The sequence below is a fragment of the Buteo buteo genome, chromosome Z, assembly GCF_964188355.1.
Source record: "Buteo buteo chromosome Z, bButBut1.hap1.1, whole genome shotgun sequence".
NCBI classification, from domain to species: Eukaryota; Metazoa; Chordata; class Aves; order Accipitriformes; family Accipitridae; genus Buteo; species Buteo buteo.
The window spans coordinates 56,097,950-56,123,557 of NC_134204.1; the positions used below are offsets into that span (position 1 = coordinate 56,097,950).

Consider the following 25,608-nt stretch of genomic DNA (forward strand, 5'->3'; position numbering starts at 1 on the left):
CAATGCACTGGGTACACGGAAAGTCTAGCTCCCAGCTGGCACCCCAGCCAATATAAAAAAAAGTGCAATTTGAGAGAACATGTAAATGCATGAGATGAAAAATCCTTGTCAGCAGGAATTCCAACATTCATTTCACAGATTTCCCCTGTAGTAAAACTAAACCAATGCCCCTTTAATAATAGCTATGGTACCTCTGACTGAAATCTGAAACACTTTCCCAGGTGATGCAAATGTTGAAGGAAACAGCTTCTCCATGGATCATAAAGAGACCATAAGCTTTGCTTATTCTGGAACAGTGGAATGATTTACAAATGTTTCTCTTAAAAATTCTTCATGTCTAGCCCCCCAACATGTCCCAGGACATTACGACATTTTCATCGACACTGCAAGGGTGTTTGCACATGGTAAAAGGGACTCTCAAAGACAGAGAAGAATATCCTTCTGGAAGCAAGATAGGTGCTGCAGTATTTTGTAAGGGCTCAATATATTTAAGACATACCTCTAAAAGTTTTTGTGGGAATTTGCCATATTCAGTCAAATGAATGGAAAATAGCTGAGCAAAAATATAAAAAAATTATGAACTTGCACTTTGTTAAAACGAGCCAGGGAGCTGGGAGGGTTAAGTAATCCTGTTTGTTTCTGAGTCTATGAGATGCTCTCATCCTTAGTGTCCTGTGGCTTTTGAAGAAACTATCTTGTTTGGGATTATCTGTGCTTGGTTTTGTGAGTAGTTTTAATTCCTTGTGATTACTAAGTATTAATCTTGTATTTTTAACCTGGCTTATTCCCTTTCTGTTCCTAAAGACCATATCCTCACTCTGGAATAACAAAAGCAGTAATAAAAATGTTTGGTCTGAGAGAATGCAATATTTCTCTCTCCACTTATTTTCCCAACCCATCACTAAAGGTTTCTGGAGTTTCTCAAAGTCAGCGGGCACTGAAGATGCCATCCTGTAATGCAGGGGCAGCCAAATATTCCAGTGTCAAAAAGATCAGCTTTGCATGAGCTCTGCACAAACACACTGACATCACATCTTCAAAGGAGTCAATCTCTAGACTAGCACAGGAGACAAGGCATGGAGGAAAAAACTGTCCATGGCCACATGAACACCCGGAACAGCCAAAGCACTGAGCAATCACGGGAGTCAACAAAAATTGAACAGGAAATGTTGACTTCAGGGCACTAACCACAAAGTATACTACCCGGACAATCGCGCATATTCACGATCATAATTTCACCTGAAACTATGCCCCTATTTCTGTTTTTCATCAGATTTCACTGGAAATTGGTCAGCAGGAGCCCTTCTGGCAAAAACGAAAGACAGAAAATCCTGAGAAATTTTGGAGCAAAATGAATGACAGAAAGAGGCAGGAATTTAGTCAGTCAGACCTCAATGGTCCTGTTAAAATTCCATGTGGAACTGAGAAATTGTGTAAATTGTGTTTTCTGTTTGACTCCATGAAAACCTATCAAAGTATGCAGGTTTAGAGCAGCAGTGATGTCAGATCCTTGACATGCAATAAAGGACATTAAGTGTGCTTGGATTTCGCATCAGTTGAGAACTTTGGTCAGAATTCTTCTCAGGGGACATTTTTCTTCTCCAGAAGGAACTGGTGCAAGTCTTTGGTGAATTTTGTCCTCTTTGAATGAGAAAATTGTTATCTCAGTGCTAAAACTGAGTCTGCACTGTGCCACAGACCTTGTATTCAGATTGTGCCAACACGTCTTGGCAGTGTTGTTTTAAATAGCCCAGAGCTATTTTTCTGAGCCATTTCTACAGTTTGTCAGAAAATCATGCACATTTTCACATGACATTTTAATTTCCTTTTAGGTAAAAAATGAAAAATGAGGAAAAGAAGTATTGGGCCAAACTTAAACTCCCTGACAGAGCTCCTGGAGTGAAGAGGAGGAGCATGCTATGACTGTAGTGACATACAGCAGCCTCAGAAGAGCAAGCGGCCCAGTGACATCTCCCATGAAATCTCATCACGACATGCCTCCTACATGAAATATTTCAATTTTCAGTTGATTTATATGAAGGGCAGGGAGAGGACTCTTTCACCCTTAGAAAATGGTGCCATCCTTCTGCAAACAGAACCACTTAGCCAAAAATCCAGACTTCAGCTGAAAATATTTTTAATCCACTTTATTCATTACTTAATTGCTGGCTCTCAAACAAAGTGTACTGAGAAAGACAGCTGTGGGACTAACAGAATGTAAATCAATCACCACCTGCAGAGGCACAAAGAACAAAGATGCTGTAGTGTAATGACCAACACTCCAGTGGTCCTGAAACATGTTACTTGGGGATGCCTGAGTTACAATTTTTTAACCTTTTGGGGCTGGCCTAAGTTTGCATCTGGAAGGAGAGCACTTCAAGGCTGCCAGAGGAGACTAGCTGCCCATTCCCATTTAAATGGATGACAAGATCCAAATCTTCTGGTAATTCAGAAAGAAAAATATTTATCCTCTGCTATGTGAGGAGCAATCCCACTAAGAAAACAGTAACTCTGTAACTGAAAGAACAAATGGGTGCATTCAGGTTAACAGGAGCCAAGTGGCAGGATCTTTCTTTGGTAGGTTGGTAGACTTGCCCATCTCTCCCGTGGACACCTTCATATTAGTAAGGGAGGCATGGAGGTCATCTGCAAAGTTAAGTGACTTTCTTCTTTATGTAGCAATGCTTTATTTTTGTTAAATGACTGTCTGACAGCTACAGAGATCTGTACACTTCATTTAATGCATGGTTTTGTGAACCTTATGAGTTCAGACATTTCTAGGACAGGCTGAGCCATCAATACCTCTTGTGCCTCTGGCCAAAAACTGTAAGGAGAAAGCCTGATGTCATTACGGTCAGAAACCATCTTTTCTGTTGTGCTCTGAAAGAGCATTTGGAAGGAAGAAAGGAGAATAACAGCAACTTCATAATGAGCATTGTGACTGAGGGAGGATGTGGAAAAATTAATTAAAAACATGATCTGCTTTAGTTACACAAGTATTGCCACTGATTATTAACTATGAGCAAGGCAGTGTCTGAAGGGGACAGTCTTCACGTTTTGTGCATAGGCTTGGGATTAGACAGGGGTGTTTGGTGATCAGTTGCCATGCCAGTCTTTGTGATGTGTTCTTAGGTTTAGCAAAGCTGAGATATTCCTGTCTTTACTTCAGACAGAAGTAGATAATCTGTTTAAAGGGGGATTAATTCCATCTAACTCTAGCTACCCAGAAATGAGGTGTCCATTTCAAGGCCTTCTCTGTTATCAGTGGAAGAAGATTTACTGTTGCAGAGCTTGACTTAGAACAGGGACATCTCAGAACCTGTTCTGCAGGTACTAGATAACTCTGCCTTCTGGGTAGCTTAGGTTAGGCCAGATAGATCCTAACCTTTTTTCCTCCCCTTGTTTCATCTAGCACAACAGGGTAACAATGCTTTGCCTCTTAGATCTTCTCTAGACTGTGAGACTGGTAGAGACTCTCCATTTGCTGTACACTTGTGCCACCTGACACCCCCTAAAATTTGCGAAGTACTCAGTAACAAGGCAGATGTTCAGATGGATAATAATTAGGGCAGACTTACATGAACTATGAGAAGAATTTGCTTCTCTTTAAGGAGAAAACTGGTGACAGAAGTGAGGAAAACCACAACAATTCCTTTGCAGGCCTCCAGAGGCTGTGCAGCAGGTCCTATGTTAGCTTTCTGTGCTATGTGCCTTAAGGCATTGTAACTAGAATATTGTACATATATTGTATTTGAGCTCATGACTATATTGAGCTCATATAGCCATTCATCTATATGAATATCTAATGAAGCAAAAATTAGTGCAAAACATATGGCAGTAATCAGCAACAGAGTGGGGCAGCAGAGTGTTGTAACTAACTGCAGTGATTTGCTTTTTGGCAGAACATCCAATAGCACATTATTAAGAGCATTTTAAACCAGCCTGCATTACCTGCATAAGGAGGAATGCAAATATCCAGTCATGAATGAAGCTGAAGCATGTGTTGAGCTGGAATGTGCAGAGCAGGCCAGGCAGATTTCAGCTGTCATTCATACATACTACAAAACATTCAGCAGTTTTGAATCAAAAGTAGTGAAGAAGGTAAATACAAACTGGCAGGACACCCCTTGGCTTCAGGGGTGCAAATTCAGCTGTAAAGTTCCAGGGCCACAAATGCAAACATTAAGGGAAAACATGATGAAGAGCAAGAAGTGACACAAAGTGGCAACTGTGATCCACTGGGCATCATAGCAAGTTGGTGCCATGTCAAACATCAGCACCAAGACAGGCAAGAGCGTGCCAGTGCTTGTCTAACATATTTACATTGTCAATGCATTGCAGTTTGACAAGGATAAGCAAAGGGTGAAATTCCCTGAGCAGACCCATGAGGAGTGAGCAGCAAAGACAGCTAACATCTGCTGGAACTAAAATGTTGCTGGCTTAGCCAACAGGACCCCCTAGTTTAGCGATGACTAGAAGCCTTGCAATTCAGGCAAGGTCAAAGTTTGAACGAAGGCAAAAGTGGAAAGAAGAAACACATTCTTTGCAAAGACACCTCATTTTCCTTGGACACTTCTATGGCCAGTAGGAATTTTTCAAGTATCCTAATTTGTGTTTTTCCAAGTGATTTCTCTTGAAATTAAAATGGTTAATTTTGGGAGGGGGGGAAAAATTAAAATTTAAAGCCAGTCTAATAAACATCTCTGGATTTTACTGCCTTGGTCACAAAAACAGCTATCAAAAAGATTACTGAGTTCTATTTTGTTTTTATTGTTTCCATAGTTTGTTTCATCCTTCCACCTTTAACCCCAAAATTCCAATGACTCTGCAGAAATTCCGATCAGTGTGGCTGAAGTTCGCAAAATACAAGCCAGAGGATATGGTTTGAAAAGTAGAGATTCCAGTGCTGTTCCTTCACATTGTCTCTTCCCCCCAAAAATCATCCTTTCTCATCCTTTCTGATTAGATAGAAACTGTGAGGAGTAACATGGAAATCCTGGAGCAGCAAAATATGCCCCATGAAAAAAAATTAAGCCACCGTGTAGAAAAATGGTAACACAGGATGTCATCACTCCAGGGAGACCTGTTTGTAGACAGCAACCTCTGTCTGACAAGAAACTGAGAGATGACTCCCCTGGTGAGGGGAACATGTATCTGTGTGTTTGTGTGTGTGTGCATGCATATGAATTTTTACTAGTCATGTTGATAGGTTGGGAAGGCCCTAAGAGTTGCAAGGCATGCTTGAAACTGATGCACTGTGCTAATCTAAACCCTCTGATGATCCTGTCCAGTCCAGATGAGGCTGCATCACAGTGTGTAATGGTACAGAAGCATATGCCCATAAAATCCCAAATGAGTGTGCAAGGCTTAGATCTGTTGAGCTCCTAAAGTCCTGCTTTGGACTTTGGAGGACAGCAGTTGCTCTCTAGTTCAAGGAGTTTACCAGTTCATTTACAGAGATCTGTAAAACTGAGAAGTCTAACTGTGCAAAAGAATTCACAAGGTCTATTTAGGAAGCATCTGCAAACCCCTGAGGCTGGAGGACCTTGTATTCTGTTTCAATATATTGTTTGAACTTCAAAAATTGCCAGTTTTAACATGTTTTATTTTAAGAGTTCTGTTCCTTGAAAATGAGTACTTGGTTAACTTGAGCCCATCCACTCCACTGCTGTGCAAATGGGAGAACCTTGCCTGAGAAATTTTCCCATTAATTATCTATCTACAAGTATAACCTACACCTTCTCATTGGACTGAAACCTGTGGGCAAGCACAGCAACAATCTTTCAAGCAACCCAACAAGTCCATCTTGCTTTAGCCTTGGTACCACAATGCACACATACTTTTCAGGGCTTGTTTCTCTCATTCTGTATCAGGCTAAGCATGAATACAAGTCTGAGGTGCAAATCCCAAGCTTTTCTTTTTACATGAGTGCTCTCTGTGCTTTACCAGGCTCCTCCTGCCATTACAAAAAGCCTTTAGAGAGAACACTGTATAAAATTGTGGAACAGCTGGCAAGAGGCTGTTGCCCTGGGACTGGTCATTGCTCTTTTAGAAGAAGGATGGGCTTCCTGGAGAAGCTGTATGAAATGCTGCATTAATATCTCGCACTATCATTTGGAATGGCAATGAAATGGGAAGATTATCACAAACTGTCACCATTTATTTATGGCTTGTGTACAACTGTGACCACAGGTAAATCTGTCAAGATACAAGGACTGTTATGAGTCTAAGCCAGCTAGTGAGAGGGAGGGGATATGCCCAAGAATTGTGTGCAAGTACCTAAAGAGACCTTTGGGGAGCATAGAGAGGCACAGCCATTTCACAGACAGCTAGGGATTGTCCAGCCCTTGAGGGGTAAGGGCACAGACTTGTTCCTGTTTTGCAAGGCAATGAATGCACCTGTAGAGCCGCCCAACAGCTGAAGTTGTTGACATCTCTTCCCTTGTCTCCTGCTGTTGCCCTACCAGATGATGCCCAAACACTCAAGGACTGTAAAAAGGCTTTTACCAGCCTTCCACAGTGCACTGTCAAGCCCATGCTAAGACAGCACAAGTGTTTGTCATCCCCCACCCAGCTTCAGAGAAGTGACAGTTAGTGCTACTACTTGATGGGGAGAACTGTGTAAACCCGTGACACAAAAATATTCCAAGTCCTGTACTGCTGAGGCGATGTCCCTGAAGCACAGCTCCTCTTCTCATGGACTAGCATTAAGCCTTTGCAAAACAAAACAAATTAATAAATCATTAGGCAAAGTACTTCCAGTGGCTTTCCTGAACTTTATTCCTTCAGTTTCTAAGTATCACTTAGTGGCCTGTTACTCTGTTCTGCAGTTCATGACTAAAATAGAAAGGCTGCAAAGCTGCAGGGAAGATACTGATGGACAACTCTGCAAATTGTTCCAACTGAACCATAAAACTGTCAAACAAATGATACATGTTAGTTGTGATGGCCCTGTGCCTCCCAGAAATAAAGTGAATCCCTAATGGAAGACTTTGGTAAGGAATTAAACATTAATTAGGGCTTATACAAGACAGATATAAAAGGGATTAGAGACAAACCATACGTTTGCCATAGCAGTGGTAGAATGAAACCCAGAGCACTTACTTCTAAACTTTGGTTTCTTGACTGATTATGAGCAATACAGACCTACAGCTGAGAAGACCATACAGCGGAGGAAAACATCTTTATTCCTTGTTTCTAAAGTGGCCCAACGCCCTTAGTTTTCTTTACCTGCTTCACAAGCACAGTGCTCAGAGCGTACTTATGTTCTCAATTATTGACATGGTTTCTAACTGGAAGAGCTTCTAATGGCTTGCCTCATGAGCTCATGTGATGGCCACAGGAGGCCTAATATGGAAATTAAGGCTATACTTGGTGTCAAAGTGGCAAATAGGTTTGTAACAGAGATGCAGTTTTAATTGAGTACAGTTGGGTTGACTTGTTTAGTCAAAATTAGCCAATGAAAGCTTTTTAAAGGACTTAAAGAGCATCCATTCTGATTTTTCTAGAGGACTTTGCGATTTGTTATTATTTTTGTCTCTGCCTCTCCACAGCCCACACAAAACGTCAGTTACAATCCATGTTCTGTGGAACAAACAAGTGAGAATGTGTAAACTCTTTGCCTTTCCATTTTGGGGGCAGGCTTCCAAACCTGTATTAACTAATATGTTGACTGGCATCTAACTGAACTTAAAGTTCAAACCATGAGCCATCATTGTTATTAATGCAACCAGCATCACAGATTTCCAAAACTTGCTGTCAGACCGAATACAGACAATTTAAATTCTAATTCACACACAAAAAAGTGTCTGCTGGATTCTGTTTACCAAGCATTATGACAAATAATAAGTTAACTGACCCATTAAGAACAGATATATAAATAATAAATATTATCTCCTGGATCAGCTGCCAAACAGAAGCTGACACAAATGTTGTAGCAACTGGAAGCACCTGGAAACTGTAACCATAGCTCAAGAATTTGCTTTTGCCCAGATACAAGTGACTGGAGTCAACCTCCACTTGTTAGCACCATGAAGTGCAATTCAATGCTGTGAAAGGTCCACTGGTTAATGTTCTTTGAATGGTAGCACACAGTACTACCACTGTTGGACCATAAAATGTCAAAGTTTTCCTTCTGGTCTTTAGCTATTCCCAGTCATGCAGAAGGAAGGTGCTGACAGAGGATAAAACAGATTCACCATCCCTTCCTGTCCAGACCCAGTGCACGTAAGGAATCAGAGAATTGCAGACAGTGTCGTTTCCTCCTACAACTAGACCCAAAACTTGTGATGGGCATTTCTGCATGGCACTTCTGAGACCATGCAGCTTCTGCTGTGGCACTGCTACCAAAATTACGCCATTTCCTAGCACAAGGTCTCCAGTGAAAGCTAATTCATCAGGGTTCTGCCTGGTCCTTACACAGGCATGAATCCTTTCTCTTCCATCCTGGTAGGCATGTTTTCCTCCCCATATTCAGAATCGAGCTCCTGACAGTTGTGTTCTTTTGAAGCCACATGGCCCTCTACCTGTTTTTGGACATTCACATTTTTGCCCATCCAAAGGCATGAGTGATGGCGAGAAAGAGTTGTGTTTTTCCCCTTCTAATTTCAAGGTTACTCTGCATGAACATTACAAAGGCTTTGTGCATAAGTACAGAGTAAGCTTTGCTGAGCAGAGCAGAAAAGTGAAGTAAAAAGAATAGGCCAGAGCCCTCCTTTCAGCTGCATCTTTGCAACACCCAGCAGAGATAGTTTTGAAAGAGACCATGTTCCCCAAAAGGCTTTCCAGGAAATTATTGTGTCTGACATGGGAGGGAACCATCTACGCATGTTCACAATCTGCCTGAGATGTGCTAGACCATCACAAATTTGAGGAAAGCCTTATAGCTGCTCCCAGTCAAGGAGGAGATTACAACGAAAGGTAAATCTTTTACCTCTGCATGAGACTTAGAGAAGTTCACTAAACATTCCTCCAATGTTTCAGCTCTTTTTGTATGGTCTTGGCAAAGTGAGCTGTGGAAATGAACTCCCCACTCCCTGTCAACCGTGTGTGCCAGTTCTAGTGAGCAATGATATTACTAAAGACTGTCCAAGGTTTGAGGAATAAATCTGTTCTTTCCTCCACAGTCAACCTCCCTTCCTCAAAACAAATAGTGGAACATGCTCTGACCATAGGTAGATACATGCAAACCCTCATTCCACCAGAGGACCTAAAGCAGTTGAAAGAGAACTGACTATGTGGCTTCCACACAAATAAATGGTAATTTTTGCCCTGAAGAGCTGATGCAGCCAAAGAGGAAACTGAGGAGATAAGGTGGCTTGTGAGAAGGATGCAAGGCAGTATATCATCCTCAGCTAGCCACCATAGTGCTGTCTCTTCTATACGTGACCACAGTCATAATAGATGTATAGAAGGTGACCGCTATGTAACATCAAGGCCATTTGTTCTGATACCTGTGTAACACTCTCCCTACATTATAAACCAAATTTTGCTATGAGAAGAAGGGAACACAGATTATATACAGAGCTCAGAATTTATCATTAGTCTAATTAAGGTCTTCACAGTCTAACTAAAATACAGGAGATGGCTATCATTAGTTCGGTAACAGTAATATCAACATCCTAAAGTTAAGATTAAGACTGACATACATTAAATTCCTAGTATCTATCCCTTTTCTCTGCTCTTATGTTTAGCCCGCCATTGTCCTTCTGAGTCCTAAGATTCAGGGAGGACATAAGCTCTCCCTAAGCAGAAAGTGGATATCACACTGAGTCCTTGGCATGCCAATTTCCTCACCAAAGGTAGGCTAGTGGTGGTTGTAGGGTGGTTGCCTGAGCCCTGCTTGGGACTATTTTTGTATGTTTTCTTAATAAAGTCTGCTTTGTTTTCATTAGTTTCCAGCCAAACTTTGACTCTTGGTCAGAGGGTACCTCTTCGCTCAGGGACAATGGAGTAAATCCAGAAATTTACAACCAGCAGTAAAATCTTTTGGACTTATTTCCCTCCAAGTGAAGTGCAGAAGGAGCACACACTAGCATCAAGCTCAGCACCACAATACTCCTGAGGAAGAAGTACATAATCTAGCACAGGAAGAACACTGTACCTTCACAGTAGTACTTTCTATCAACAAAACATAAGTCTTGCCACTGTTTGCAATACAACCTCTCCCAACTTCAGTTAATGTAAGCAACTATGCAATGACTGTATTGACAAACATTTGTTCAGGGCCTGAGTGCACTAACAGGCCTCAATGGCCCTGACCTGCCTCCCCTGAGGCCCCCACCTACAACCCCACCTACAAATGGGGCCAGGAGCCCCATTTCAGTTCAGCCTGGGGCCTTCAACCCCTACCCCAGCTATTTTGTAGAAGTGCTGGTCTCAGCACTGCCTACATCTGGCCATGGACCTTGTTGATCTGGACCCTGATCTGTAGACTGACTTACCAGCTTGACCTCAGAGCTGTCCTGTCCCCATGGATTTGCCTGGCCCAGATTTGATGGTCTGGACTCCAGCCTGACCACATCTGCCACTTCAGTGCCTGCCCTCCTCCTCAATTCAGAAGCAGTGGATGGGGCTGGTGAGCCCCCTGCCCCCCTTAGCTCTCTCTGCCTCAGGGAGCACCTGGCCCTTGCTGCACCCTGATGCATTTTACCCTCAATGGTATTCACCGAGCTAAGCTGAAAAAATTTAGGCAACAGTCACCCAACCACCAAACCACCACCACCACAGCTAAAACATGCTCAGGCCAAGGCAAGTCCTGAGACAACACGCTGTCCGGTTAATGTAAAGCCCCTGGCCTAAAACTTGTAATGACAGAAATATATGTACCAGGTTACATCTGAAGACAAAAATAGAGATACAGTGCTGAACTGTAGCAAAGCAACCCCCTTAAGTCATGTTGAATCAAGCTAGATAGATTAGGAGGTGACATCTGGATGATACAGTCCATGCCCCTGGCAAAATGAGAAAGCATTTATTGAGCAACCCTCGGCTATATACACTTGGGTGAAAGCCAGGGTAGAATGACAGGTATCACTAATGCAGGGAGACATCCTATTTTGTCCTTGAATGTATCCAGCTTTGGGTTATTGGAGATATGCACATGGATAGCATCTAGAATCGCAAGCAACCCCATAATACTTGTTAAATTTGTTGTATTCTGCAGAGGCAATAACAAGATGTCCTAACCACATCTTAGGTAAACGAAGTAATGAGAAGGAAAGCACTTGTGAAGGGCTGAGAAGTATTTTCATCACTCTCAGTCTAACTATCTGCATCTACCCACACTACATTGTATACCAGCAACTGATCTCAGAGTGCAGAGGACCTGCACCTTAGCTATGAAGTCCAGAAAGTCCAGTGCAAAAGCCATAAAACACTTCTAAAACTTGTCAGAATTGTATCTCTAGACCAAAAGCTGGAGTTGGAAAAAAAATGATGGTGTGGAACCAGGAAAGAAGCAGACACTGAAAAATCTGAAACCCCTGGGAGGAAATGGCACATCCCACCTGTCGTGGTTTAACCCCAGCCAGCAACTAACCATCATGCAGCTGCTCACTCACTCCCCCCCATCCAGTGGGATGGGGGAGAAAATTGGGAAAAAGAAGTAAAACTCCTGGGTTGAGATAAGAACAGTTTAATAGAACAGAAAAGAAGAAACTAATAATGATAATGATAACACTAATAAAATGACAACAGTAGTAATAAAAGGATTGGAATGTACAAATGATGCGCAGGACAATCACTCACCACCTGCTGACCGACACCCCGCCAGTCTCTGAGTGGCAATTCCCCGCCCCCACTTCCCAGTTCCTATACTAGATGGGATGTCACATGGTATGGAATACACCGTTGGCCAGTTTGGGTCAGGTGCCCTGGTTGTGTCCTGTGCCAACTTCTTGTGCCCTGGCTGGGCATGAGAAGCTGAAAAATCCTTGACTATAGTCTAAACACTACTGAGCAACAACTGAAAACATCAGTGTTATCAACATTCTTCGTATACTGAACTCAAAACATAGCACTGTACCAGCTACTAGGAAGACAGTTAACTCTATCCCAGCTGAAACCAGGACACCACCCTACACAGGGGTGTAAAGCACCCTGTTCTCTCCTACCCAACTGATCAACCCTCGATAATCCCTAAGTGGTGACCATGCAACTCTAGGGTGGTATGTTCCAGGCACCTTGAAGCTTTTAAGTGCCTCTCAGGAGAGCACCAGTGTACCTGCACCGCATCCCCCTGCTAACTGGGGCTGAACACTGCTGCTCTGGAGAAAAGCAGGCACCAGCAAAGGCAATCACCACCAGGAAGCAGATATTATGTCTGTCTGCAATCTGCACAGCCTGTTGGCAGAAACCTAGTGCTAGAGGTACTGCAGGTCTTGAAGCAGCATAAGACTGTCCCACTGAGGGGAAAGGCAGCAGATAGCTGCAGGCCACATCCAGTTCAAGGACTCATCCCAACGGCTGGGGATGAATCAATGAAGAGCAGGAAGGAAATACCAGGGCTCACAAAGCCCACCAGGTCCTGGGGGAAAGCAGCAACATTGCCATAAACTGAGCTTTAAAAACAAGCCCTCCATAAGAAAAGCAGCACCAAGATCCATGCTGCGTTGCTGATGGGACTCCCGATGAGAGATATATATGTCTGATCAACAGATACCTTTAGTATGTTGCAGGCAATTACAAGCAGAGCAGCAAGTAGGTGGTCTAGATGGGTGTATACAGCTTGCTGGACTCCTGCAAGCAACAGGATCACTTTGGAGTTAGCTGTTTACAAAGGTTGCCCATGCTGTGGAAGCTATGGAGATGCATGAGTCAGAGTGCAGTTTTCGTACCGTGCCTTCTCCAGTCTGACAGCAGGCAGCTGAGTCAAGGCTCGTCTCATTCTCTCCCATCCCTGTCCTTGTGCCTCCTCTGTTGTGGACTACCAGGCACCAAAGCCACATGGTGCCATGCCTCTGCAGCTTGCCAGTTCACAAGAAAACAAACTGACCCAAGAAAGGAAATGCTTCCCACCAAGTCAGGCAGCTGAACTATCCTCCCTTCAGAGGCCTTGCTGTCAGACCTGACACACAGGAAACAGCAGGAGCAGGCAAGCAGTGGCAGGGAAGAAAAGCAGGACCAGCCCTTTTGGCAGAAGCCCTGGTTAGACTGGATTAGATGTGACACGACACTTGAGACCGTTCAGCTGAGTCCATCTGCACAAAGACCAGCTGCTACCACATGGGAATATGAAGTTATCCAATGTGAAGTTATCCAAGAAAAAAAGGCTGTCTTAAGCCCTGGAATGCCTCACCATTATTAGTGATTAGTTATTACAAAAAATATCCAGATATCTGTCTGTCATTTCTTCCCAGGGCCAAGAGCAGAACCCATGCTCCGGACAATTTTCTAGGCTTTAGGTTCCATATGTTATAGCAAAATTCTTGTTCCTGCCACGTGGCATAATGAGATGGCTATGTGACAATCCAATCTTGGCATTTCCAGGAATGCTCTCTGAGGCCAAGTTTATAATTCAGTTAAGTGCTGAAGGAGTTGGAGGCATCTGAACAGAAAAGCCCCCCCCCCGCCCCAATTTGCTGTGCATTGGTTTCCTCTGTATTGTGCAGGCACCTCCTGACAGAGAACGGAAGTACAGCAGGAAGAGCTACCTGCTCCCTGCTATGCCTGAAGGAGCCTGATATGTCTCTATTCCCAAAGCATCTGCAGGGATGCTACAAGGAGAGCAGCTGGCGCCAAATGCTTTGCACAGCCTTTCTGTGAGGTGTGACTTAACTCACGAGTAACAGGTTTGACATCTCTTATCTGTCCAGTTTGAGACAGTGGAGGATTTTACGCTGGCCAGGTAGCTGGGAAGGGTCAGCCTCAGCATAGTGGAAAGAGCCAGTGCACAGTGCTGCTCTCCAGCTACTTCCCTTCCATTCTCTATTTTCTGTGCCCATGTGCCTCCTCAGGAATGCCTCAGGACAGAAAGAGCTCCCAGTCTGTGCAGGGAGACAGGAGGAAGCTGCTGTAAAATCCCCAGTGTCCTTTGGTGGGGAGTGTCAGCTGTGGGTAAAATGACACACAGAAAACCTCCTGCTGGGCACTTCCCAGCCCTTGGATGAGCAGAAAGTCAGAGGCAATAGGGGAACTTCCCCTTGGCTAGGGCCTTTTATCAGGGCTCTGCCTGATGGTTTCTAGAACTGTGCTCACAGCAAGCTGGACATAGTTGTTCAGCTCTGAATCAAACTTTTGCACCTGGGAAACTGCTTGCTGGAGGTCACCTGTGGTAACCCTGGCACTTGCCGTGTCCCTGTGAGAAGAGGCTTGGCGGAGTTGCAGAGCAGGCCACTGGGTTTCAAGAGTGTAGCCTGGCATTTGGCCTGCAAATGCTTCCAGGCACACGCTGGTCCAGTTGGCTACATTCGTTGGGAAAAAGCAAACCATTTGGTCCCAGCTGCTCTTCCTGCAGCATCCCTACAGATGTTTTGGGAACAGAGGCATATCAGGCTACTTCACAGGGAGCAGGTAACTCTGCTGCATTTTCTTTCTCTGGCAGGAGGCACCAGAGCAACTGTGGTGAGCAGGAAAGATCTGCTGGGAATTGCAGTTCTTCAGAAAAATTACCTTGAAAAATACTGTTAGCTGCTTTCTCAGACACAGGAGGAGAAACCTGAGGGTGATGCATAGAAGCCTCCAGCTCTCTGTCTCTCCTCTGGCAGGGGTTTTGTTTTATCTTCTGTCTCCCAGCTTCTGGTCTGATGTGGTTGATGTGCTAGATGTAGCACTTCCCCATGCCTTGGGGAAGTTGTGGAACACAAGGGAGATGGTCTCTTTAGCCACTACCCCCATGTCTGAGAAAGATGTTCTTGGAAACGCTCTGGAGATCACGGTCTTGTCAGACTCCTGGGGAAGAGTCTTTCCCTGAGCTCTGACAGACACTTCTTTAAAATGCCAATACAGCACCATCTGCATCCATGGCTCTGTTGTGTTTAAGGACTTTCTACAATATGCCTGATATCATGTCTGAGAATAGTCAAAGTTTCCTGGCCAAATGAACATAGTTTTGGTTTGACACCTTGTCTTCCAGATGTGACTTTGAAATCAGCCAAGCTGAAACACAACAGCTCTGTTTTGGCAGTCTGACAGAAAGTCAGGGTGGTCTCCAGGGCCTTCCTGATGCCATTGGGGACAGTCTGTGGTAGGAAACCATGGGGTTCATGGGGTTTCTCCCTTGTAAATATCTTTTTGCTGAAACTTGCTGGTAGGTCTTTGGTTGGGGGCTGAGCTTTTGGCTCCTCTGCAAGGGATAGCTTCCATGCCCATTGCAGCTAGGTGCTGGAGCTGCTGGTATCTGTGCCTGCCCCGCAGTGAACCCTCCACACTTAAAGGCAATGAGGTGAAGGGTTGCTGTTAATAAGCAGCAAACCACAGTATGACATTTGGTAGTCAGATGTTCATCTCCCCCAGCCTATCCCTCTGGAGGGGAAGCCAACAAGAGAAGCAGTGTCAGTGAGGTCCTTCCTCCCATGCACCATGCTTTACAGCTGGCAAAAAGCCTGCAGCCGTCACAGAAGCCAAGGCAGCAGCCTTGACCCCAAAGGCAGTTGCTGTCCTAGCTCAGGGTGCAGCTAGCAGCATAGGGCTGACTTCTCTGCCTATTGGCCTCCAGGCTGTCAGATCCCACTTGAGTTTGCACGTCTACTACCTGTTTAACACCTTCCTCAGGTCTTCTCAGAAAACAGAGTTTGGAGGCAACAAGTATCCCCCTGCAGAAGCCTGCCTGCCAAACTGGCATTTCCTGTAAGGATAAGGCAATCTCTTAAATATCCTGCATGGAAACCTCACTAGAGATCAGCTTGGGCCTTGCTGCTCTTCCAAGGCATTGGAGTACTGAAGCTGAGCCACAGCATGAGCAGCCCTGGGAAATTCAGGGAAATCCCCATTGCCAGAGTCAAGTCACAATGCCAGATCGCCATTCCTACCTAAGCCTCGGGGATATAATGCTGTTGCCTAAATTTTGGCTGTGAGCCTTGTAAGTTCACAACAAGCTCCCCAGGAACTGAAGGCCTCAAGAGGCAGACGAAGCTGCAAACAGAGGAATAACGTATCAGCAATCAGAACCAAACCACTTTGCAATTTCTTAGGGATGGTCCCAGTTTGCCACTCCTTTTGAGACAGGAAACCTCCTGGCTCAAGCAGGATTACACATGGGATAAACTTACTCATGCAAAATCCTTTCCTAGTTGCAATATTCTTGAGCTGAGGAGTAAATAGCTGCCTGACTTCCCCCCTGCTAGCTCTGGCACAACTGCTTCAGGGGGAGCTTTGGTGAAAGGGGCTGAAATACCAGAGCTTTCAGGGTGGCAAATACTGGTTGCTGCCCTGGGACTGAGCCTTGATTTCCATGAACACAGTTGTCACGTTGTTCTCTTGTTGGAGATCATCTGCAGTCCAGCTCTTTGCTTGGCAGCTCTCTGCAGTTTCCCTGGTGTGGGCGGTGTGGGCACAGTTACAGGGGCCCATGATTTCCCTTGCTAAATCCAAAGCCTCTACAGGAAACCAGACTTAAGAACCCCATCCACCCAATTAGTCAGAACTAACGAACACAAAATGAGATGCTACTGTGGTATTTGGGGATGTGGAAGGGAGGCCCAATTCCCCACATTCTCCTTCTAGTTGGCAAGGCTTGATGAGATTCCCGAAGGCAGTACAACGCATAAAGGAGAGGGATCCTTCGGAAGAGAGTCCCACCCCCGTGGAAAACCCAGTCCTCGGATACACGTCATAAGACATAAGCATTTAGCAAGTCAATCTACAGCCTCTCTATAATATTACAAAGTGCATTTAAAGCTCTTTGCCATACTGAGATCATGTTTACAATGAAAAAACGGACGTAAGTTTCAATCCTGACAATATGTTCTTTCGGGGAAGGCTGTTTCGGTCACCGGCGCCACTACACAGTACTACACTCTTCCCTACAGGTTTGTCAACACAGAGCACGAGGACGTAACAACAGCGTAAGAGTATACTTCCCTCATGTGGTGTGTAAGAGAAATGCAACGGCAATAACTGCACGCCGTGCAGCAGCTTCAGGGAAGTAACTAACTCTTGGTCGGTTGCTGCGCCAGAACAACAAAAGTACGAGACGCCTGGGCTCCAGACGGAGACGTTACCACCCGAATTACCTGACCTGCGCTTCCTGAAGCGGACTACCTATGCTCACCACAGGGTCGTCGGCAGCCCGTGGGGGGCGCGCGCCCGCGGGGGCGGTCGCCTGGCGTCGCGTCCGTGCTGCGTCGGTAGCGGGCGCCGGTGCCGCTCGGCTGGGCTCGGCTGGGCTCGGCTCCTCGTGCCGGCATGGGGCTGCTGCTCTGGCTGGCCGTGCAGCTGGGCGCGGGCTGCGCGGCGTACGTGGCGTACGTGGACGTCCGGCGAACCCAGCGGCCCCTGGAGCACTTTTGGAGGAGCACTGGCTTCTGGTAAGCGCGCAGAGCTCTGCGGACAGCGCCCGGCGGTAGGCCACGCACCGCTGGCGAGAAGCAGGCGGGGTGAGAGGCGGCTGCCCCTAGCCCTCCTCAAGCAGAGGATCCCCAGGGTGTGAGGACGCGGCCTTTCTGGAGGAACCTGGCCTGCTGCAGTGGGGTCGGAGAGCCCGGCACCTTGCTGCCCGTTGCTGCTTAGCCCATTGGGCGTTACCTGCCTGGAGCTGGTCGTGGGACGTGGCTAGTCAGTGTAAACAAAGCGGATCAGAAGATAGGCCAGTCGACATCCCCTCTCTGACTTGCTCTCTTGCCTCCAGGGCCCTCGGATAGGTGGAGTTCTTCCTCTTCCCTAGCACAGCACATCTGCTCATACTCGGAACTCATTCCCGTTCCTTTTCAGTGTTTCCATTGTCACAGTCCCTAAATAGGCCAAGGCAAAACTTCCCTGCCTGTTTGTTCTAGGAGTTTGTTCTTCTTCCAAGACACTTTCAACACGCACCATCTTCCTAATGTGGCCAGTGAGTCAGCTTGAGCTAAGTCAGGGGGATGGGTGGGAGCATGCATAAATCCCAGCTCCACCGCTTGATATCCTGGTAGTGCTTTGCTTCTTGGAGAAAGCCCAGTCTTGCTGAGCTAACTGGAGTTGAACAGGCTTCAAGTTTTGTGAGATACGTGAAGGCTTCTAGCAGGCTCAAAAGCAAGAGACGGTATATTCCTCAGCCATCTTAGTATCTTGCTCTAAACTCATTATGACCTCCTTCATTTTGGCATACAGTGGATTAAATAACAGTTGTGGGAAAAAGAGATGCAAAAGGGATGGAATCAGCAGTGTGCGCTTTGGACAAAAAGGAATTTGTGCATTTTTTTGGTATGATACATAAAGGTAGTCTAAAGCAAAACTTGAAAAATTGTCCATTCGTTTTCCATGTTGGTGAGAAAACAGAACAGGACCAAAAATACATTCTGATGAAGAGGAATGTTTGGGCTTTCTGGATTTTTTTTTCTTTTACTGTTTTGGTTTTTAATTTTAATTGCAATGTTAGGAAACATTAATGAAAAACTGCCCTAAAATATAGTCTGTTTTGCCCATTTAAACTGCAGCCCAAGAAACACCCATGATTTTAACTGTGTGAAACTTTGTAAAGCTACAAACATGGAAAGCATGTGAGGGGAAGCCAGAGGAGCAGTAGCAGAGGGAGAGGCTCTCCATGGGTCAGCAGCTACTCAGTTGTAACACCTGGCCAACACTGGTATTTCTCAAGCTGTAGGATCCCAGCTCCCTTGAAAGCTCATCCTGTGAGACAACTGGATTCCAGTTGTTAAAGCTTCTTTTCTGCATCACAGTTTCAGACAGTTGGGCAAATACACAGCTGTGGATCAGCAGTTGATAAAGCCTGGGAGAATGCAAGGCTTGATGTTCTCTGGGATGGGCACTGTCCACTCAGAACAGGAAAGGGCAGATACTGAACAAACCCGACTGTTCTATTGGCTTTCTTTTGTATCTTGTGATGGTTTCTGCTAGATTTCTCTCTAGCCGAGTGAAGTTCAGAGTGTTTATTCAGTGTGGACTAAGCAAAAATATGTGAATGCTTTATGCCTTGACTTCCATCTTTGCAACTGCTTGAACTGAAGCAAGTTTGAATCTCAGAGTAGTAGTAATGCACTCCTTCAAAAACCAACAGTTAACATTGTCCTTATCAACTGGAACAATTAAAAAGACCCAAATGGCTGATACATTTTTAGTAGGAGTAGAATCGGTAACTTTGCAGTCTCACTTGTGACTTCAAGCAATCTCAGGGGGATGATGTTAAGTGAAGTTGCACAGAGGAGTTCACGTGTCCTGGCTAATTTGTATGAAGTACAAGGATGTAATTTGTGTCAAGACTTGCACTTTCAAATAAGGATGCAGGTGATGGGGTAATAGATAGGCAGTGTCTTAGCAGCTAAGACAAAAGTTGCATCAAGTTCTTGTCCAGGTGGGGTCAGGCTTTTCCCGCTTTGTGCACAGATGGCTATATAGTAGCAGGTTCATTCAATGGGGTCCTTGGAGGTGGGATGTGTATGTGGAGGGGCACAGAGGAGGGGATGACAGTATGACTCTTCCCTGCATCGTTACAATCAGCACAGAGCTGATCCACCCATCAGAGAAGACAGATCACAGCAACGCAAAGTTTTTTCACTTACACAGTTAATATACAGTCTGTAGTTAGAGCACAAGTCATCTCTCTTTGCAGTGTGAAGACATGTGGAAATATTTTACCAAACCTTGGGGACAATGTTATTTTATCTTTCTTATAATACAAATGCTTTAACACTCAGAATTTGCACATTACCAGGAGGCTTAATGAGAGTCTCTAAGGTTGCCCAAACTCAGTGAACTGGGCAGCGTTCTAAGTTTCTGAATCGTGGGAGGGTGGGAGTGGGATCATCTTGGAGCTATTTATCTGTGGAGATAGAGGCAGCAGAAATTTGCCCCAGTGTTATGTTAATTGCAGTGGAATAAGTAGACGCCAAAGTCATGTTAACATGATCATTGCTGTATAGCTGTGAGCAGGTTAAACTGCTTACAGCATCAAGCATAGAAACCTCAAGTCACATACTCCTGGGCTTCCTTATGCTTAGGGGTGAGTTGAACATGGCCGAAGAATGTAGAAGCTCTGAGGTCTAATTCTGCTTCTAACAAGTGCAGCTTCCACAGCAGAGCAAGAGTTGATGTCATTGCATAGACTTCAGCAGGAAGATCAAGCCCATATTTGTCTTACTACAGACCTCAGCAAGTCTGACTTCCACTCCAAAGCCTAAAAGACATTAGTTACTCAGAGACAAGATGACTGTCATTGTATGGCTTCTTCAGGCCACTGCTGCTTGATGTTGCTGTCTGTGCAGCAATGACTGCTTGTAATACTTTCTTTTGAGCATGGCAATGAGATGCACCCAAGTTGTGTTCTGCTTCGCCAAACTACATGTGTAGCCAGTTAGTCCCAAATAACCTGCAACTCCATTTTGCTTTCATCTTGTTTTAGACAGTGCTTCTCATGCCAGGGAGGATTTTGCAGGTGGTAGAGGGACTTAGTGTAGGGATCTTTGGATACCCAGTGGAGCTGCTAGTTAATGTTGGAATGTGTTTTTTCTTTTCTGTCCCTCCTTTCCTGAAGCCCTCCTTTACCTCACAGCCGTGCTGACCTATTTGACCTGAGCAAAGACCAAGAGATGAACCTTGCCTACATTTCTTCTGTTCCACATGGCGGCATTGAACAAGTTCGAATTCACTGGTTACTGGAATTAGTTGCTCTCAGGTAAGCAAACACCTCAAGTCAAAATCTGGAAAAATGTGACACATTAAAGTGTCCAACAGCTGCTCATTTTGATATTTATCTTAGTATAATTGCAAGCTGGGCATTTCTTTGCTTCCTTGGAAGTCAGGTAAGTGCCAATGGAAGGGAATCAATTTGGGGGTGGATAAGATTAAGAAAGAGAGAGCTTGTATTGAGAAAGATGGGGCTAACCTGCCTGCATTACATCCTAAAAACAGGTGAAGGAGCAGTTTAAGGTTTCCTTTCATCTAAAGAGTCTTCTGGATGTGCTGGTCAAGTTTTACCAAGACCATCTCGGGTCATATGCTACAGTCATTCCACTTCTCACCTGCTGGCATGTCCAGGCGTCAGCATCTTGATTCCCAGTTGTACCATGACCTCCAGAGAGTCCTCAGGCTAGCAGAGGTTTCATGGACCATTGCATGTACAAGGTTCTAGTGCAGCTTTTTTGAACTGGGTGCATCCTTTCCAAAATACTGCTTGGCACAACCTTGAAAAGAGAGCTCTGGAGGAGTCTCCAATGGTTCCTTAAGCAAGGAAGAGTTCTGCTTTGCAGTCAGGTCATCTATGCCCAGTGTTATGGAGAGAGCTCTCAGCTAGATGCCAGGCAACAGTCATTCTGACTGTTTTCAAGGCTCGTACTGGGTGTTATCACTGCAGTTCCTTCAAGTCTAGCAGACTTTGGTCTTAGTGTGGTAGCACCAGCAGCTACTTAGTTCTGAGAAGAACTGCTGGGAGAAGCCAGACTTTGAGACTTCAGCTCCTGTCCACATCCTGGCTGTCCACATGGGTACCTAGAGCTCCCCCTGGCCGTAGGTCTGCTTTTAATATGCAGGTCACAGTGTTATGCTCCCTTTCCAGGTTAGATGAGTCTTTGGCAAAAGCCAGGAATGGGATGGAATAGGCATAAATTCAGTCCATTCCTTACCAAAGCATTTCATGTGGCAATACTGTCCCAAACAAGACTTCTCACCCATCCTGTTACGTGGTTTGCTAACCATTAGCTGTTCTAAGAGCAGTGCTGGGGGACTAGAAAGATGGCTTACTTTTGTGTCCTTTAATTTAGAAGACATGATACAGCAAAAGAAGTCCCACAAAGTTTAAAACAAGCCTGACTCATTGAGAGGTCCAAATGAAAGCTGCCGCTATGTTATTACTATTGCTATCTTCCTTCCACTTAACTTGGGAGTTTCTTTTTGCATCCTGAACCCACCTGTGTGTGGCATCAAGTGACAGGTAGTAACAACTAAACCAGGGTGACTTTAGTTAATACCAGTTAATACCCTCTTCCAAAGGATTCATATGCATAATAGCATTTCTAGTTCTAGGGAAATGCATGTCAGAACAACGCTGGAATTCCTTGCCTTTCAAGTCCCATTTAACTCAGCTTAAACAGACTCATGCCCAGTGGAAAGAACCAAATACAGATGCCTAGAACAGGAGTGATTGGTCTGTGAGGAAAGACAAACCATAAGAACCCCATCAAAAGTTGTAATAGCTCTTAAAGTTCTGCCTGGCTCAGGCTGTTGCTGAGCTGAGCATATTTACAATCATTACAATTTACAATGAGCATATTCACATCATTACTGCATCTGCTGTCCCAGACACAGGAGGATGGGAATTTACCAGTTTTAAGTCTTGGGAAGCAACAAGGGGAGGGAGAGCGCAAACTCCAGAAATGGGATGTGAGCAGAGGAGTAGTGGGTTTCAGGGTGTACATTAGAAACAGGAGAAGTTTTCTTCCTAGGTTTTAAGGTGTGCTTGTGTATTTAGGTTTGTTTGGGAAGGTGTTTGGAGGTCCTGCACACAGATGAGTATTGCATCTGTATGCCAGAGCTGCCTCTGTATGTTAGTCCATCTGTGAATATAGCAGGTAACACAGCTTCTCCCTTCCATCTTTCCCTGTGGAAGTGTCCCAGTAAACACCGTTTTCTGTGCTGTGTCTCCCTCTCTTACTGGGCTATAGGTTTTGTACTCACTCTTGCAGTGACCCAGCTCCAGCAGGGGCAAGGACAACTGTCACTGGTCACCACTGCTGGAGTCCCTATCTTAGGGGTTTGTCCTGAGAGATGGCTTGGCTCTTTCAGGTTTCTGTAACGAACTGACTTACAGAAAAAACAGTGAGTACCTTTGAAAAGAAAGTAGCTACATCTACACTTAGAGGCCAAAAGGCCTCTTGGCAGCCTGTCTCAGCTGTGCCATGTGTTGGATTGGGCTTTCCAAATGATTGAGGGAAAGGAATGTGTCTGTCATGGATTCCGCTCAGCCTTTGTAGGGAGTGAGGCACTGAGTCCTTGATGCAATCAAAATTCTGGGAGCATAGAAACTTAGCAGTCAAGCAAGAAGTCCCAGGAAAGCTGTAGTGCCTCAAGAGTAGGATTCTAACCCACTAGTCTCAGTATTTAGCCCAGCTTTGACATGCAGAAATTAGAAATTTCGCTACTGTTTAGAACTAAGCTGAAACTGCTCATTTTGCAAAAATGGGCATTTGTCAAAGACAAGAATACATTTAAGTTGTGGAAGGACAGCGAGTAGACTGAGTGGCAGCAATGGTTTGGAAAGGGAGAGAGCATGGAGCCTGCAGACAAACGTTGGGATTGAAAGAAGCAACAGGGGCAAGAATGCAAGTCTGAACAGGAGTTCAGTGCTGATGCTGAATTCTGTGCATGTGCAATTCTCTTCCTGAACCAGCGATTTCCAGAAAGATGGAAAGAGGTTTAGAGTGAGAACCCTGTAACAGCAAAACTGTGTTATGTCATGGGGTTGGTGGTCGAGAAGACTTCTTGGAAGGTGATGGTAGATGGTGGGTACTTGACTGAAGAGGAGCACTTACAGAAAACAGAGGACTAGGCAATACCACCTCTGTGAAAGGCTGACAGATACAGGCATTGCTTTTCCTCACAGTTGTCCTATCTCTAAAAAGGTGCCATAAATGTTCCTCTCAAGAAGCAGATGTGCTCAAATAAAAGACTGCCACCTTCCCCTTCTCACTTCTGTAATGGTTTTTCTCATTATGTCTTCCAATCCCCCAATGCCAAGTGCATCCCAGTATTTTAACACTTTTCTAAGACAGCAAACCCACCTCTTATATTTTTCTTTATTCCAAGTTATCCTGTTATTTCACCACCCATGAAAGGATACCATGAGGCAAACTGTTTTCAAAGAACTGCTAGTTTTATTTTCCAACCAGAAGCACTTATTTGTCTCTAGGTCATGTGACACAGGAATATGCATGGTTATGAGGGAATCTAACATGTCTTTCATGGACTGGACAGTCCACTGGTTCTTAGTTACCAGTGCCAATAAATACAGCCATTTTGACACCTAGACCACACATTCTGGCCATGCTGCACTAGTCAACAGGAGAGTTTGAGGTGAAGACTCCCAACTCTTTGCCCAGTGCCATGGGACCCACATAGTCCACAAGTTAAGAACCCTTTCCTCTTCTTGTGTAGCGGCACTAAAGTTTGTTGGATACATGATTTATACAAGGCACCACAGTGAACAAAAATATAGTCAATCTACATGATAGATATAACATTTCCTAAAAGGCATATAATGATTTTATTTCAGCATTAATATTAACCTAACTGGAATTAGAAGCCCATCCCCAGCTTCCCTCCAAGTCACAGTACCCAATTCATGGTAGAACAGGACAGAAGAGAATCAGCAGTTTTTAACATTTTCAGTCTTCATACCCTTAATCTTGGTGTAATGCGGTATAGAAGACATAAATGTGCCAGAAAAAGGCTTGGTTTTTTTAGTTACTTTTACATACTCCTTAGCAATAATTTACAGTCTCTCAGCATCCCTACATCATAGCACTAAAAGCTGTTCCCTTGCTGTGTTTGACATTGTCCAGCTCAACACCTTGATCATGAGCCAGCTCTGCCAATGAAACTGAAACAGAAAATTGTTCTCATGGTTTCTTCTGGTCAATAGTTTCTTCCTAGTAAAAGTCTTAAAGCTTACCCTGCCTCTTATGCATAGCCAAGTTTCTTTGCTTAGGTATCCTTCGGTGCCATTCTTACAATAAATATGGTGAAAAAGAGACTTTTGACTAATTTCTCAGCCTGCTGGATAAGAGAAGGGCAGCCTCTCTTAATTTTTCTCCAGAAACTGTTGCAAGGACACACCTTCCATTGGAATCTCTCTTTCTTTTTTTCTTTTTTTCTTTTTTTCTTTTAAAATGAGATTCATCTAGAATTAAGGCTATTTTTTTGCATTTTTTCCTTTATGTTCTAGGCTGGTAGCTTGACCCATAAAGTTAAAAGAAGTCTAGATTGCTGGGGTGTGTGTTCTTCTGTACTGAAACAATTTTATTTGACTTCCAATGACAGCTTGCTTTGGCACAACAGCCTAAGACTATCTATATTGATATTGTCTGGCAGTAACTCATGTAAACCCACTTCCTCATGCTAGGCCCTGGAAGGACTTAAAAGAGGTACTCCCTCATGAAAAATGGTTACAAAGAAAAGCAGACACAAAGCAATACTTTGTCCTTGGTCTCTGCCCATTTGCTTTTATGACAGAAAGGAGCAAGTCATACCAAGTCAGCAATTTAAAGAATAAGGTAATTAAATTGTTTTATGGCAGGAAAATTCTGCCAATGGTCAATCCTTTAATCTCTTGACAGACATTTCTGTCAGGTTTTACTGCTTGGGCAGTACTAACAGTGTGCAGCTGATATGCTTTTTTATAATGAGTGCTTGAAAATGTTATCATTGAATCACTTACCTAATTGTGCTATTCTCAGTCCCTGTGAAGACATTTTTTTATTTTGCTGTTTGGGAATGCACTGCTTTTTCTTTAACAAAATACTTGCT

At 44.5% G+C, this 25,608-nt stretch overlaps 1 protein-coding gene across 3 annotated transcripts in view; it reads left to right on the forward strand.

Moving 5' to 3' along the window:
- The first annotated feature begins 17,239 nt into the window (after nt 1-17,239).
- Nucleotides 17,240-25,608, forward strand: part of IDUA (alpha-L-iduronidase) — a 58,411-nt gene continuing 50,042 nt past the window's right edge. For 2 of the 3 annotated variants that reach the window (XM_075021099.1, XM_075021098.1), the window contains exons 1-2: nt 17,240-17,465; nt 20,624-20,764. In XM_075021099.1, coding sequence (XP_074877200.1) covers nt 17,344-17,465; nt 20,624-20,764 — 263 coding nt within the window. In that variant the 5' untranslated portion in view covers nt 17,240-17,343. The remainder of the gene's footprint in view (nt 17,466-20,623; nt 20,765-25,608) is intronic. The other variant, XM_075021097.1, reaches the window with a different exon arrangement.